The following is a 17500-nucleotide window of genomic DNA, read 5'->3' as shown; positions in this document are numbered from 1 at the left end:
CATAGTATCAGTAGAAGCATGGCGGAAAGAGAAAGTTGTACCTAGTTTCTACATGAGGAAAGAAGAGAAACGGGAGACTAAAGGTGACAACACCATGTTAGAAACACGTTAGAGGTAGAAAATACATGATTATTTGAAGTCCTAATAGGAGAGTCATACTGCTGTATACACACATAATATACAACAAGGTTCACCAACTGGCCCCCTGCATGTTATTTGGCCACCCCAAATTTTCTAAGCCCCCCCCCCCAAAAAAAAAACAAAACAATATAGATATTTATTTATTTATTCTTGGGAAGAAAAAACAACTGAAAAAAAAACAACCCCACCAGCAAATCAGCTACAACTGATGTTAAGTTTGGAAATCTGTTCCAAAAACTATTCAAGGAGAGATATATGTCATCATATCGGTTTTGAAAATGTAAACATCGTTTGAAATGATTCTGTTTAAAGTCTATTATTATACTGTATCTGTTCGGACTTGTTGTGGTCACTTTTACAGTCTACAAAATGATTAGGCAATTATGTTCCCTGTTCCCCATTGGCCGTCCACACCAGAAGACATTCTATCTCCATCCCCAATGGCCGTCCACACCAGCAGACATTCTATCCACACTGTACGTTGACATTAGTGGGTACAACGCTGTACAGGACATAGTCTAGTTCTATCTCCATCCCCATTGGCCGTCCACACCAGAAGACATTCTATCTCCATCCCCAATGGCCGTCCACACCAGCAGACATTCTATCTCCATCCCCAATGGCCGTCCACACCAGCAGACATTCTATCCACACTGTACGTTGACATTAGTGGGTACAACGCTGTACAGGACATAGTCTAGTTCTATCTCCATCCCCATTGGCCGTCCACACCAGAAGACATTCTATCTCCATCCCCATTGGCCGTCCACACCAGCAGACATTCTATCCACACTGTACGTTGACATTAGTGGGTACAAGGCTGTACAGGACATAGTCTAGTTCTATCTCCATCCCCATTGGCTGTCAACTGATCCGTCCACTTTCCCCCAGATCATTACAATGATCGGACACTAACTGATCACATAAGTAGCTCTGGATAAAAGTGTCTGCTAAAAATCACTTAAATGTAAAAAAATGTAATTTCTATCAATCAATCAATCTATTGATTTGTATCTGTCCTCTTCACTGTATTAAACATGGGATCTCAGAGTCCTTACCCGAGACTTCTCCTCTAGCTTGGTCATCATGACGATGTTGGCCGTGTGCTGTTCCCAAACCAGTCTCCAGAAGTCACAGAAGGTCTCGGGGAGAGAGCCCTGCGTCGCGATGTAGGCGTTTTGACGGCGGTAGCCATCAATGTAGTTAGCATTGATGTAGTCGCTGCCTGGGATACCTGGAGGGGGGAGAGAGAGGGAGAAAGAGGGGAGGGAGAGAGAGGGAAGGGAGAAAGTGGAGGAAGGGAGAGAGAGGGAGAGAGAGGGGAGGGAGCGAGAGGGAAAGAGAGAGAAGTGGAGGGAGGGAGAGGGAAAGAGAGAGAAGTGGAGGGGGAGAGAGAGGGAGAAAGAGGGGAGGGAGAGAGAGGGAAAGAGAGAGAAGTGGAGGGAGGGAGAGAGAGGGAGAGAGAGGGGAGGGAGAGAGGGAAAGAGAGAGAAGTGGAGGGAGGGAGAGGGAAAGAGAGAGAAGTGGAGGGAGGGAGAGAGAAGGAGAGAGAGGGGAGGGAGAGAGGGAAAGAGAGAGAAGTGGAGGGAGGGAGAGGGAAAGAGAGAGAAGTGGAGGGGGAGAGAGAGGGAGAAAGAGGGGAGGGAGAGAGGGAAAGAGAGAGAAGTGGAGGGAGGGAGAGAGAGGGAGAGAGAGGGGAGGGAGGGAGAGGGAAAGAGAGAGAAGTGGAGGGAGGGAGAGAGAGGGAGAGAGAGGGGAGGGAGGGAGAGGGAAAGAGAGAGAAGTGGAGGGAGGGAGAGAAACATTTGTAATGTCCTTATGGTTTTCGTGTGTAACGTTTATTGTTAATTCTTTCAGGAAATCAGATCAGCCGCCCCTTGGGGATTATCAAAGTGTCAATCAATCAATCAACCAATCAATCAATCAACCAATCAATCAACCAAATAACCAATCAATCAATCAACCAATCAACAAATCAATCAATCAACCAATCAACCAATCAATCAATCAATCAATCAATCAATCAACCAATCAATCAATCAACCAATCAACAAATCAATCAATCAATCAACCAATCAACAAATCAATCAATCAATCAACCAATCAATCTGCATATGTACAGTCGATGTGTTGGTTAGTGGATGTGTGTTAACTATCTCAGCTGATTGTGTTAACTTCTTATGGCTGCAGGGGCAGAATTGAGTAGCTTGGATGAAAGGTGCCCAGATGTGCCCAGAGTAAACGGCCTGCTCCTCAGTGCCAGTTGCTAATATATGCATATTATTATTAGTATTGGATAGAAAACACTCTGAAATTTCTAAAACTGTTTGAATGATGTCTGTGAGTATAACAAAACTCATATGGCAGGCAAAAAACTGAGAAAAAATCCAAACAGGAAGTGAGAAATCTGAGGTTGGTCAATTTTCAACACAGCCCCTATTGAATACACAGTGGGATATTGGTTATGTTGCACTTCCTAAGGCTTCCACTAGATGTCAACCATCTTTAGAAACTTGAATGAGGCTTCTACTGTGATGTGGGGCCGGATGAGAGCTCTTTGAGTCAGTGGTCTGGCAGAGAGCCAGGTCCTGGTCACGCGCATTTCACATGATATCGACCTGCGTTCTATGGCTTCTCTATACACAAAGGGATTCTCTGGTTGGAATGTTATTGAAGATTTATGATAAAAACATACTAAAGATTGATTGTATACTTTGTTTGAAATGTTTCTACGACCTGTAATATAACTTTTTGAAGTTTTCGTCCGACGTTCGGCTGGACCTGCACGAGCGTTTGGATTTGTGTTCTAAACGCCCTAACAAAAGTAGCTACTTGGACATAAATAATGGACATTATCGAACAAATCAAACATTTATTGTGGAACTAGGATTCCTGGGAGTGCATTCTGATGAAGATCATCAAAGGTAAGGGAATATTTATAATGTTATTTCTGATTTATGTTGACTCCAACATGGCGGATAATTAAAAAAAATTATCCTAGCGCCGTTCTCAGATTATTGCATGGTTTGCTTTTTCCGTAAAGTTTAAAAAAATATCTGACACAGCGGTTGCATTAAGGAGAGGTATATCTATAATTCCATGTCTAACAATTGTATTTTTATCAACATTTATAATGAGTAAAATGATGTGTAAAATTCTGTAAAATGATGTGGCTCTCTGCAATATCACCAGATGTTTTTGGAACTAGTGAACGTAACGCGCCAATGTATACTGAGATTTTTTTATATAAATATGAACTCTATCAAACAAAACATACATGTATTGTGTAACATGAAGTCCAATGAGTGTCATCTGATGAAGATCATCAAAGGTTAGTGATTCATTTTATCTCTATTTGTGCTTTGTGTAACTCCTCTCTTTGGCTGGAAAAATGGCTGTGTTTTTCTGTGAGTTGGTGGTCACCTAACGTAATCGTTTGTGGTGCTTTCGCTGTAAAGCCTTTTTGAAATCGGACACTGTGGTGGGATTAACAACAAGATTACCTTTAAAACGGTATGAGATACCTGTATGTTTGAGGAATTTTAATGATGAGATTTCTATTCTTTTCAATTTGGCGCCCTGCACTTTAACTGGCTGTTGTCATATCGATCCTGTTAACGTGATTGCAGCCCTAACTATCACAGCTGATAACCAGTTTGTATGGGAGGGAATTGAGTCAACTATCTCAGCTGATAACCAGTTTCTATAGGAGGGGATTGTGTCAACTATCTCAGCTGATACCAAGCTTGTATGGGAGGGGATTGGGTCAACTATCTCAGCTGATACCAAGCTTGTATGGGAGGGGATTGGGTCAACTATCTCAGCTGGTACCAAGCTTGTATGGGAGGGGATTGGGTCAACTATCTCAGCTGATACCAAGCTTGTATGGGAGGGGATTGGGTCAACTATCTCAGCTGATACCAAGCTTGTATGGGAGGGGATTGGGTCAACTATCTCAGCTGATACCAAGCTTGTATAGGAGGGGATTGGGTCAACTATCTCAGCTGATACCAAGCTTGTATGGGAGGGGATTGGGTCAACTATCTCAGCTAATACCAAGCTTGTATGGGAGGGGATTGGGTCAACTATCTCAGCTGATACCAAGCTTGTATGGGAGGGGATTGGGTCAACTATCTCAGCTGATACCAAGCTTGTATGGGAGGGGATTGGGTCAACAATCTCAGCTGATACCAAGCATGTATGGGAGGGGATTGGGTCAACTATCTCAGCTGATACCAAGCTTGTATAGGAGGGGATTGGGTCAACTATCTCAGCTGATACCAAGCTTGTATAGGAGGGGATTGGGTCAACTATCTCAGCTGATACCAAGCTTGTATGGGAGGGGATTGGGTCAACTATCTCAGCTGATACCAAGCTTGTATAGGAGGGGATTGGGTCAACTATCTCAGCTGATACCAAGCTTGTATAGGAGGGGATTGGGTCAACTATCTCAGCTGATACCAAGCTTGTATAGGAGGGGATTGGGTCAACTATCTCAGCTGATACCAAGCTTGTATAGGAGGGGATTGTGTCAACTATCTCAGCTGATACCAAGCTTGTATAGGAGGGGATTGGGTCAACTATCTCAGCTGATACCAAGCTTGTATGGGAGGGGATTGGGTCAACTATCTCAGCTGATACCAAGCTTGTATAGGAGGGGATTGTGTCAACTATCTCAGCTGATACCAAGCTTGTATGGGAGGGGATTGGGTCAACTATCTCAGCTGATACCAAGCTTGTATGGGAGGGGATGGTGTCAACTATCTCAGCTGATACCAAGCTTGTATGGGAGGGGATTGGGTCAACTATCTCAGCTGATACCAAGCTTGTATGGGAGGGGATTGGGTCAACTATCTCAGCTGATAACCAGCTTGTATAGGAGGGGATTGGGTCAACTATCTCAGCTGATACCAAGCTTGTCTGGGAGGGGATTGGGTCAACTATCTCAGCTGATACCAAGCTTGTATGGGAGGGGATTGTGTCAACTATCTCAGCTGATACCAAGCTTGTATGGGAGGGGATTGGGTCAACTATCTCAGCTGATACCAAGCTTGTATGGGAGGGGATTGTGTCAACTATCTCAGCTGATACCAAGCTTGTATAGGAGGGGATTGGGTCAACTATCTCAGCTGATACCAAGCTTGTATGGGAGGGGATTGGGTCAACTATCTCAGCTGATACCAAGCTTGTATGGGAGGGGATTGGGTCAACAATCTCAGCTGATACCAAGCATGTATGGGAGGGGATTGGGTCAACTATCTCAGCTGATACCAAGCTTGTATAGGAGGGGATTGGGTCAACTATCTCAGCTGATACCAAGCTTGTATAGGAGGGGATTGGGTCAACTATCTCAGCTGATACCAAGCTTGTATGGGAGGGGATTGGGTCAACTATCTCAGCTGATACCAAGCTTGTATAGGAGGGGATTGGGTCAACTATCTCAGCTGATACCAAGCTTGTATAGGAGGGGATTGGGTCAACTATCTCAGCTGATACCAAGCTTGTATAGGAGGGGATTGGGTCAACTATCTCAGCTGATACCAAGCTTGTATAGGAGGGGATTGTGTCAACTATCTCAGCTGATACCAAGCTTGTATAGGAGGGGATTGGGTCAACTATCTCAGCTGATACCAAGCTTGTATGGGAGGGGATTGGGTCAACTATCTCAGCTGATACCAAGCTTGTATAGGAGGGGATTGTGTCAACTATCTCAGCTGATACCAAGCTTGTATGGGAGGGGATTGGGTCAACTATCTCAGCTGATACCAAGCTTGTATGGGAGGGGATGGTGTCAACTATCTCAGCTGATACCAAGCTTGTATGGGAGGGGATTGGGTCAACTATCTCAGCTGATACCAAGCTTGTATGGGAGGGGATTGGGTCAACTATCTCAGCTGATAACCAGCTTGTATAGGAGGGGATTGGGTCAACTATCTCAGCTGATACCAAGCTTGTATGGGAGGGGATTGGGTCAACTATCTCAGCTGATACCAAGCTTGTATGGGAGGGGATTGTGTCAACTATCTCAGCTGATACCAAGCTTGTATGGGAGGGGATTGGGTCAACTATCTCAGCTGATACCAAGCTTGTATGGGAGGGGATTGTGTCAACTATCTCAGCTGATACCAAGCTTGTATAGGAGGGGATTGGGTCAACTATCTCAGCTGATACCAAGCTTGTATGGGAGGGGATTGGGTCAACTATCTCAGCTGATACCAAGCTTGTATGGGAGGGGATTGTGTCAACTATCTCAGCTGATACCAAGCTTGTATAGGAGGGGATTGGGTCAACTATCTCAGCTGATACCAAGCTTGTATGGGAGGGGATTGGGTCAACTATCTCAGCTGATACGAAGCTTGTATGGGAGGGGATTGGGTCAACTATCTCAGCTGATAACCAGCTTGTATGGGAGGGGATTGGGTCAACTATCTCAGCTGATACCAAGCTTGTATAGGAGGGGATTGGGTCAACTATCTCAGCTGATACCAAGCTTGTATAGGAGGGGATTGTGTCAACTATCTCAGCTGATATCAAGCTTGTATAGGAGGGGATTGGGTCAACTATCTCAGCTGATATCAAGCTTGTATGGGAGGGGATTGGGTCAACTATCTCAGCTGATACCAAGCTTGTATAGGAGGGGATTGGGTCAACTATCTCAGCTGATACCAAGCTTGTATAGGAGGGGATTGGGTCAACTATCTCAGCTGATACCAAGCTTGTATAGGAGGGGATTGGGTCAACTATCTCAGCTGATACCAAGCTTGTATAGGAGGGGATTGGGTCAACTATCTCAGCTGATACCAAGCTTGTATGGGAGGGGATTGGGTCAACTATCTCAGCTGATACCAAGCTTGTATGGGAGGGGATTGGGTCAACTATCTCAGCTGGTACCCAGCTTGTATGGGAGGGGATTGGGTCAACTATCTCAGCTGATACCAAGCTTGTATAGGAGGGGATTGGGTCAACTATCTCAGCTGGTACCCAGCTTGTATAGGAGGGGATTGGGTCAACTATCTCAGCTGATACCAAGCTTGTATAGGAGGGGATTGGGTCAACTATCTCAGCTGATACCAAGCTTGTATAGGAGGGGATTGGGTCAACTATCTCAGCTGGTACCCAGCTTGTATAGGAGGGGATTGGGTCAACTATCTCAGCTGGTACCCAGCTTGTATAGGAGGGGATTGGGTCAACTATCTCAGCTGATAACCAGCTTGTATAGGAGGGGATTGGGTCAACTATCTCAGCTGATAACCAGCTTGTATGGGAGGGGATTGGGTCAACTATCTCAGCTGATAACCAGCTTGTATGGGAGGGGATTGGGTCAACTATCTCAGCTGATAACCAGCTTGTATGGGAGGGGATTGGGTCAACTATCTCAGCTGATACCAAGCTTGTATGGGAGGGGATTGGGTCAACTATCTCAGCTGATACCAAGCTTGTATGGGAGGGGATTGGGTCAACTATCTCAGCTGATACCAAGCTTGTATGGGAGGGGATTGGGTCAACTATCTCAGCTGATACCAAGCTTGTATGGGAGGGGATTGTGTCAACTATCTCAGCTGATACCAAGCTTGTATGGGAGGGGATTGGGTCAACTATCTCAGCTGATACCCAGCTTGTATGGGAGGGGATTGGGTCAACTATCTCAGCTGATACCCAGCTTGTATGGGAGGGGATTGGGTCAACTATCTCAGCTGATACCAAGCTTGTATGGGAGGGGATTGGGTCAACTATCTCAGCTGATACCAAGCTTGTATGGGAGGGGATTGGGTCAACTATCTCAGCTGATACCCAGCTTGTATGGGAGGGGATTGGGTCAACTATCTCAGCTGATACCAAGCTTGTATAGGAGGGGATTGTGTCAACTATCTCAGCTGATACCAAGCTTGTATAGGAGGGGATTGGGTCAACTATCTCAGCTGATACCAAGCTTGTATAGGAGGGGATTGGGTCAACTATCTCAGCTGATACCAAGCTTGTATGGGAGGGGATTGTGTCAACTATCTCAGCTGATACCAAGCTTGTATGGGAGGGGATTGGGTCAACTATCTCAGCTGATACCAAGCTTGTATAGGAGGGGATTGGGTCAACTATCTCAGCTGATACCCAGCTTGTATAGGAGGGGATTGGGTCAACTATCTCAGCTGATACCCAGTTTGTATGGGAGGGGATTGGGTCAACTATCTCAGCTGATACCCAGCTTGTATAGGAGGGGATTGGGTCAACTATCTCAGCTGATACCAAGCTTGTATAGGAGGGGATTGGGTCAACTATCTCAGCTGATACCAAGCTTGTATGGGAGGGGATTGGGTCAACTATCTCAGCTGATACCAAGCTTGTATAGGAGGGGATTGGGTCAACTATCTCAGCTGATACCAAGCTTGTATGGGAGGGGATTGGGTCAACTATCTCAGCTGATACCAAGCTTGTATAGGAGGGGATTGGGTCAACTATCTCAGCTGATACCAAGCTTGTATAGGAGGGGATTGGGTCAACTATCTCAGCTGGTACCCAGCTTGTATGGGAGGGGATTGGGTCAACTATCTCAGCTGATACCAAGCTTGTATAGGAGGGGATTGGGTCAACTATCTCAGCTGGTACCCAGCTTGTATAGGAGGGGATTGGGCCAACTATCTCAGCTGATACCAAGCTTGTATAGGAGGGGATTGGGTCAACTATCTCAGCTGATACCAAGCTTGTATAGGAGGGGATTGGGTCAACTATCTCAGCTGGTACCCAGCTTGTATAGGAGGGGATTGGGTCAACTATCTCAGCTGGTACCCAGCTTGTATAGGAGGGGATTGGGTCAACTATCTCAGCTGATAACCAGCTTGTATAGGAGGGGATTGGGTCAACTATCTCAGCTGATAACCAGCTTGTATGGGAGGGGATTGGGTCAACTATCTCAGCTGATAACCAGCTTGTATGGGAGGGGATTGGGTCAACTATCTCAGCTGATAACCAGCTTGTATGGGAGGGGATTGGGTCAACTATCTCAGCTGATACCAAGCTTGTATGGGAGGGGATTGGGTCAACTATCTCAGCTGATACCAAGCTTGTATGGGAGGGGATTGGGTCAACTATCTCAGCTGATACCAAGCTTGTATGGGAGGGGATTGGGTCAACTATCTCAGCTGATACCAAGCTTGTATGGGAGGGGATTGGGTCAACTATCTCAGCTGATACCAAGCTTGTATAGGAGGGGATTGGGTCAACTATCTCAGCTGATACCAAGCTTGTATGGGAGGGGATTGGGTCAACTATCTCAGCTGATACCAAGCTTGTATAGGAGGGGATTGGGTCAACTATCTCAGCTGATACCAAGCTTGTATGGGAGGGGATTGGGTCAACTATCTCAGCTGATACCCAGCTTGTATGGGAGGGGATTGTGTCAACTATCTCAGCTGATACCAAGCTTGTATGGGAGGGGATTGGGTCAACTATCTCAGCTGATACCCAGCTTGTATGGGAGGGGATTGGGTCAACTATCTCAGCTGATACCCAGCTTGTATGGGAGGGGATTGGGTCAACTATCTCAGCTGATACCAAGCTTGTATGGGAGGGGATTGGGTCAACTATCTCAGCTGATACCAAGCTTGTATGGGAGGGGATTGGGTCAACTATCTCAGCTGATACCCAGCTTGTATGGGAGGGGATTGGGTCAACTATCTCAGCTGATACCAAGCTTGTATAGGAGGGGATTGTGTCAACTATCTCAGCTGATACCAAGCTTGTATAGGAGGGGATTGGGTCAACTATCTCAGCTGGTACCCAGCTTGTATAGGAGGGGATTGGGCCAACTATCTCAGCTGATACCAAGCTTGTATAGGAGGGGATTGGGTCAACTATCTCAGCTGATACCCAGCTTGTATAGGAGGGGATTGTGTCAACTATCTCAGCTGATACCAAGCTTGTATAGGAGGGGATTGGGTCAACTATCTCAGCTGATACCCAGCTTGTATAGGAGGGGATTGTGTCAACTATCTCAGCTGATAACCAGCTTGTATGGGAGGGGATTGTGTCAACTATCTCAGCTGATAACCAGCTTGTATGGGAGGGGATTGTGTCAACTATCTCAGCTGATACCAAGCTTGTATAGGAGGGGATTGGGTCAACTATCTCAGCTGATACCAAGCTTGTATAGGAGGGGATTGGGTCAACTATCTCAGCTGATAACCAGCTTGTATGGGAGGGGATTGTGTCAACTATCTCAGCTGATAACCAGCTTGTATAGGAGGGGATTGTGTCAACTATCTCAGCTGATAACCAGCTTGTATAGGAGGGGATTGGGTCAACTATCTCAGCTGATAACCAGCTTGTATAGGAGGGGATTGTGTCAACTATCTCAGCTGATACCAAGCTTGTATAGGAGGGGATTGGGTCAACTATCTCAGCTGATAACCAGCTTGTATAGGAGGGGATTGGGTCAACTATCTCAGCTGATACCAAGCTTGTATAGGAGGGGATTGGGTCAACTATCTCAGCTGATACCAAGCTTGTATAGGAGGGGATTGGGTCAACTATCTCAGCTGATAACCAGCTTGTATAGGAGGGGATTGGGTCAACTATCTCAGCTGATACCAAGCTTGTATAGGAGGGGATTGGGTCAACTATCTCAGCTGATAACCAGCTTGTATAGGAGGGGATTGGGTCAACTATCTCAGCTGATACCAAGCTTGTATAGGAGGGGATTGGGTCAACTATCTCAGCTGATACCAAGCTTGTATAGGAGGGGATTGGGTCAACTATCTCAGCTGATAACCAGCTTGTATAGGAGGGGATTGGGTCAACTATCTCAGCTGATACCAAGCTTGTATAGGAGGGGATTGGGTCAACTATCTCAGCTGATACCAAGCTTGTATAGGAGGGGATTGGGTCAACTATCTCAGCTGATACCAAGCTTGTATAGGAGGGGATTGGGTCAACTATCTCAGCTGATACCAAGCTTGTATAGGAGGGGATTGGGTCAACTATCTCAGCTGATACCAAGCTTGTATAGGAGGGGATTGGGTCAACTATCTCAGCTGATACCAAGCTTGTATGGGAGGGGATTGTGTCAACTATCTCAGCTGATACCCAGCTTGTATAGGAGGGGATTGGGTCAACTATCTCAGCTGATACCAAGCTTGTATAGGAGGGGATTGGGTCAACTATCTCAGCTGATACCCAGCTTGTATGGGAGGGGATTGGGTCAACTATCTCAGCTGATACCCAGCTTGTATAGGAGGGGATTGGGTCAACTATCTCAGCTGATAACCAGCTTGTATAGGAGGGGATTGGGTCAACTATCTCAGCTGATACCAAGCTTGTATAGGAGGGGATTGTGTCAACTATCTCAGCTGATACCCAGCTTGTATGGGAGGGGATTGGGTCAACTATCTCAGCTGATACCCAGCTTGTATAGGAGGGGATTGGGTCAACTATCTCAGCTGATACCCAGCTTGTATAGGAGGGGATTGTGTCAACTATCTCAGCTGATACCAAGCTTGTATAGGAGGGGATTGGGTCAACTATCTCAGCTGATACCCAGCTTGTATAGGAGGGGATTGTGTCAACTATCTCAGCTGATAACCAGCTTGTATGGGAGGGGATTGTGTCAACTATCTCAGCTGATAACCAGCTTGTATGGGAGGGGATTGTGTCAACTATCTCAGCTGATACCAAGCTTGTATAGGAGGGGATTGGGTCAACTATCTCAGCTGATACCAAGCTTGTATAGGAGGGGATTGGGTCAACTATCTCAGCTGATAACCAGCTTGTATGGGAGGGGATTGTGTCAACTATCTCAGCTGATAACCAGCTTGTATAGGAGGGGATTGTGTCAACTATCTCAGCTGATAACCAGCTTGTATAGGAGGGGATTGGGTCAACTATCTCAGCTGATAACCAGCTTGTATAGGAGGGGATTGTGTCAACTATCTCAGCTGATACCAAGCTTGTATAGGAGGGGATTGGGTCAACTATCTCAGCTGATAACCAGCTTGTATAGGAGGGGATTGGGTCATCTCAGCTATCTCAGCTGATTGGGTCAACTATCTCAGCTTGTATAGGAGGGGATTGGGTCAACTATCTCAGCTGATACCAAGCTTGTATAGGAGGGGATTGGGTCAACTATCTCAGCTGATAACCAGCTTGTATAGGAGGGGATTGGGTCAACTATCTCAGCTGATACCAAGCTTGTATAGGAGGGGATTGGGTCAACTATCTCAGCTGATAACCAGCTTGTATAGGAGGGGATTGGGTCAACTATCTCAGCTGATACCAAGCTTGTATAGGAGGGGATTGGGTCAACTATCTCAGCTGATACCAAGCTTGTATAGGAGGGGATTGGGTCAACTATCTCAGCTGATAACCAGCTTGTATAGGAGGGGATTGGGTCAACTATCTCAGCTGATACCAAGCTTGTATAGGAGGGGATTGGGTCAACTATCTCAGCTGATACCAAGCTTGTATAGGAGGGGATTGGGTCAACTATCTCAGCTGATACCAAGCTTGTATAGGAGGGGATTGGGTCAACTATCTCAGCTGATACCAAGCTTGTATAGGAGGGGATTGGGTCAACTATCTCAGCTGATACCAAGCTTGTATAGGAGGGGATTGGGTCAACTATCTCAGCTGATACCAAGCTTGTATGGGAGGGGATTGTGTCAACTATCTCAGCTGATACCCAGCTTGTATAGGAGGGGATTGGGTCAACTATCTCAGCTGATACCAAGCTTGTATAGGAGGGGATTGGGTCAACTATCTCAGCTGATACCCAGCTTGTATGGGAGGGGATTGGGTCAACTATCTCAGCTGATACCCAGCTTGTATAGGAGGGGATTGGGTCAACTATCTCAGCTGATAACCAGCTTGTATAGGAGGGGATTGGGTCAACTATCTCAGCTGATACCAAGCTTGTATAGGAGGGGATTGTGTCAACTATCTCAGCTGATACCCAGCTTGTATGGGAGGGGATTGGGTCAACTATCTCAGCTGATACCCAGCTTGTATAGGAGGGGATTGGGTCAACTATCTCAGCTGATACCCAGCTTGTATAGGAGGGGATTGGGTCAACTATCTCAGCTGATAACCAGCTTGTATAGGAGGGGATTGGGTCAACTATCTCAGCTGATACCAAGCTTGTATAGGAGGGGATTGTGTCAACTATCTCAGCTGATACCCAGCTTGTATGGGAGGGGATTGGGTCAACTATCTCAGCTGATACCCAGCTTGTATAGGAGGGGATTGGGTCAACTATCTCAGCTGATACCCAGCTTGTATAGGAGGGGATTGGGTCAACTATCTCAGCTGATACCAGCTTGTATAGGAGGGGATTGGGTCAACTATCTCAGCTGATACCAAGCTTGTATAGGAGGGGATTGGGTCAACTATCTCAGCTGATAACCAGCTTGTATAGGAGGGGATTGGGTCAACTATCTCAGCTGATACCCAGCTTGTATAGGAGGGGATTGGGTCAACTATCTCAGCTGATACCCAGCTTGTATAGGAGGGGATTGGGTCAACTATCTCAGCTGATACCAAGCTTGTATGGGAGGGGATTGGGTCAACTATCTCAGCTGATACCCAGCTTGTATAGGAGGGGATTGGGTCAACTATCTCAGCTGATACCCAGCTTGTATAGGAGGGGATTGGGTCAACTATCTCAGCTGATACCAAGCTTGTATGGGAGGGGATTGGGTCAACTATCTCAGCTGATACCCAGCTTGTATAGGAGGGGATTGGGTCAACTATCTCAGCTGATACCAAGCTTGTATGGGAGGGGATTGGGTCAACTATCTCAGCTGATACCAAGCTTGTATGGGAGGGGATTGGGTCAACTATCTCAGCTGATAACCAGCTTGTATAGGAGGGGATTGGGTCAACTATCTCAGCTGATACCAAGCTTGTATAGGAGGGGATTGGGTCAACTATCTCAGCTGATACCCAGCTTGTATGGGAGGGGATTGGGTCAACTATCTCAGCTGATACCCAGCTTGTATAGGAGGGGATTGGGTCAACTATCTCAGCTGATACCAAGCTTGTATAGGAGGGGATTGGTTCAACTATCTCAGCTGATACCAAGCTTGTATAGGAGGGGATTGGGTCAACTATCTCAGCTGATACCAAGCTTGTATAGGAGGGGATTGGGTCAACTATCTCAGCTGATACCAAGCTTGTATAGGAGGGGATTGGGTCAACTATCTCAGCTGATACCAAGCTTGTATAGGAGGGGATTGGGTCAACTATCTCAGCTGATACCAAGCTTGTATGGGAGGGGATTGGGTCAACTATCTCAGCTGATACCCAGCTTGTATAGGAGGGGATTGGGTCAACTATCTCAGCTGATACCAAGCTTGTATGGGAGGGGATTGGGTCAACTATCTCAGCTGATACCAAGCTTGTATGGGAGGGGATTGGGTCAACTATCTCAGCTGATAACCAGCTTGTATAGGAGGGGATTGGGTCAACTATCTCAGCTGATACCAAGCTTGTATAGGAGGGGATTGGGTCAACTATCTCAGCTGATACCCAGCTTGTATGGGAGGGGATTGGGTCAACTATCTCAGCTGATACCCAGCTTGTATAGGAGGGGATTGGGTCAACTATCTCAGCTGATACCAAGCTTGTATAGGAGGGGATTGGTTCAACTATCTCAGCTGATACCAAGCTTGTATAGGAGGGGATTGGGTCAACTATCTCAGCTGATACCAAGCTTGTATAGGAGGGGATTGGGTCAACTATCTCAGCTGATACCAAGCTTGTATAGGAGGGGATTGGGTCAACTATCTCAGCTGATACCAAGCTTGTATAGGAGGGGATTGGGTCAACTATCTCAGCTGATAACCAGCTTGTATAGGAGGGGATTGGGTTTGTTTCATTCAGGATCAGTCATGTTCATCTGGGCCTTATGCCCATAATCCCCCAAATCACTGTGTGCCTCTCTCACACACACACACACACACACACACACACACACACACACACACACACACACACACACACACACACACACACACACACACACACACACACACACACACACACACACACACACACACACACACACACACACACACCCTGACCTGACCTGATTCTAGTGAGTCAGAAAGCAGGTCACAAAGCTCTTGATGTTTCTTTTGAGGTCAGTTTATATAAACTAACAAACACCCCTCCTCTTATCAAATACACAACTACCAAACACCCCCCCCTCTTATCAAATACACAACTACCAAACAGCCCTCCTCCTATCAAATACACAACTACCAAACACCCCTCCTCCTATCAAATACACAACAACCAAACACCCCTCCTCCTATCAAATACACAACAACCAAACACCCCTCCTCCTATCAAATACACAACTACCAAACAGCCCTCCTTGATAACAACACTATCAAATACACAACAACCAAACACCCCTCCTCCTATCAAATACACAACTACCAAACACCCCTCCTCCTATCAAATACACAACAACCAAACAGCCCTCCTTGATAACAACACTATCAAATACACAACAACCAAACAGCCCTCCATGATAACAACACTATCAAATACACAACTACCAAACAGCCCTCCATGATAACAACACTATCAAATACACAACTACCAAACAGCCCTCCATGATAACAACACTATCAAATACACAACAACCAAACAGCCCTCCATGATAACAACACTATCAAATACACAACAACCAAACTGCCCTCCTTGATAACAACACTATCAAATACACAACAACCAAACTGCCCTCCTTGATAACAACACTATCAAATACACAACAACCAAACAGCCCTCCTTGATAACAACACTATCAAATACACAACAACCAAACAGCCCTCCATGATAACAACACTATCAAATACACAACTACCAAGCAGCCCTCCATGATAACAACAGTATCAAATACACAACAACCAAACAGCCCTCCATGATAACAACACTATCAAATACACAACTACCAAACAGCCCTCCATGATAACAACACTATCAAATACACAACAACCAAACAGCCCTCCATGATAACAACACTATCAAATACACAACTACCAAACTGCCCTCCTTGATAACAACACTATCAAATACACAACTACCAAACAGCCCTCCATGATAACAACACTATCAAATACACAACAACCAAACAGCCCTCCATGATAACAACACTATCAAATACACAACTACCAAACAGCCCTCCATGATAACAACAGTATCAAATACACAACTACCAAACAGCCCTCCATGATAACAACACTATCAAATACACAACTACCAAACAGCCCTCCATGATAACAACACTATCAAATACACAACTACCAAGCAGCCCTCCATGATAACAACACTATCAAATACACAACTACCAAGCAGCCCTCCATGATAACAACACTATCAAATACACAACAACCAAACAGCCCTCCATGATAACAACACTATCAAATACACAACAACCAAACAGCCCTCCATGATAACAACACTATCAAATACACAACAACCAAACAGCCCTCCATGATAACAACACTATCAAAAACACAACTACCAAACAGCCCTCCTTGATAACAACACTATCAAAAACACAACAACCAAACAGCCCTCCATGATAACAACACTATCAAATACACAACAACCAAACAGCCCTCCATGATAACAACACTATCAAATACACAACAACCAAACAGCCCTCCATGATAACAACACTATCAAATACACAACAACCAAACAGCCCTCCATGATAACAACACTATCAAATACACAACAACCAAACAGCCCTCCATGATAACAACACTATCAAATACACAACTACCAAACAGCCCTCCTTGATAACAACACTATCAAATACACAACTACCAAACAGCCCTACGTGATAACAACACTATCAAATACACAACAACCAAACAGCCCTCCATGATAACAACACTATCAAATACACAACTACCAAGCAGCCCTCCATGATAACAACACTATCAAATACACAACAACCAAACAGCCCTCCATGATAACAACACTATCAAATACACAACAACCAAACAGCCCTCCATGATAACAACACTATCAAATACACAACAACCAAACAGCCCTCCTTGATAACAACACTATCAAATACACAACTACCAAGCAGCCCTCCATGATAACAACACTATCAAATACACAACTAACAAACAGCCCTCCTTGATAACAACACTATCAAATACACAACTACCAAGCAGCCCTCCATGATAACAACACTATCAAATACACAACTACCAAACAGCCCTCCTTGATAACAACACTATCAAATACACAACTAACAAACAGCCCCCATATTCCCTATATAGTGAACTACTATAGACCAGGGCCCTATTCCCTATATAGTGAACTACTAGAGACCAGAGCCCTATTCCCT

At 45.5% G+C, this 17500-nt stretch overlaps 1 protein-coding gene across 1 annotated transcript in view; it reads right to left on the bottom strand.

Moving 5' to 3' along the window:
• Positions 1-17500, bottom strand: part of LOC135506583 (receptor-type tyrosine-protein phosphatase delta-like) — a 354431-nt gene that overhangs the window by 63840 nt on the left and 273091 nt on the right. The window contains exon 31 of the mRNA XM_064925920.1: positions 1200-1375. Coding sequence (XP_064781992.1) covers positions 1200-1375 — 176 coding nt within the window. The remainder of the gene's footprint in view (positions 1-1199; positions 1376-17500) is intronic.

Source organism: Oncorhynchus masou, chromosome 20, assembly GCF_036934945.1.
Source record: "Oncorhynchus masou masou isolate Uvic2021 chromosome 20, UVic_Omas_1.1, whole genome shotgun sequence".
Lineage (NCBI taxonomy): Eukaryota > Metazoa > Chordata > Actinopteri > Salmoniformes > Salmonidae > Oncorhynchus > Oncorhynchus masou.
The sequence above is the reverse complement of the archived record's forward strand: the minus strand, read 5'-3'. Positions and strand labels throughout refer to the sequence as shown.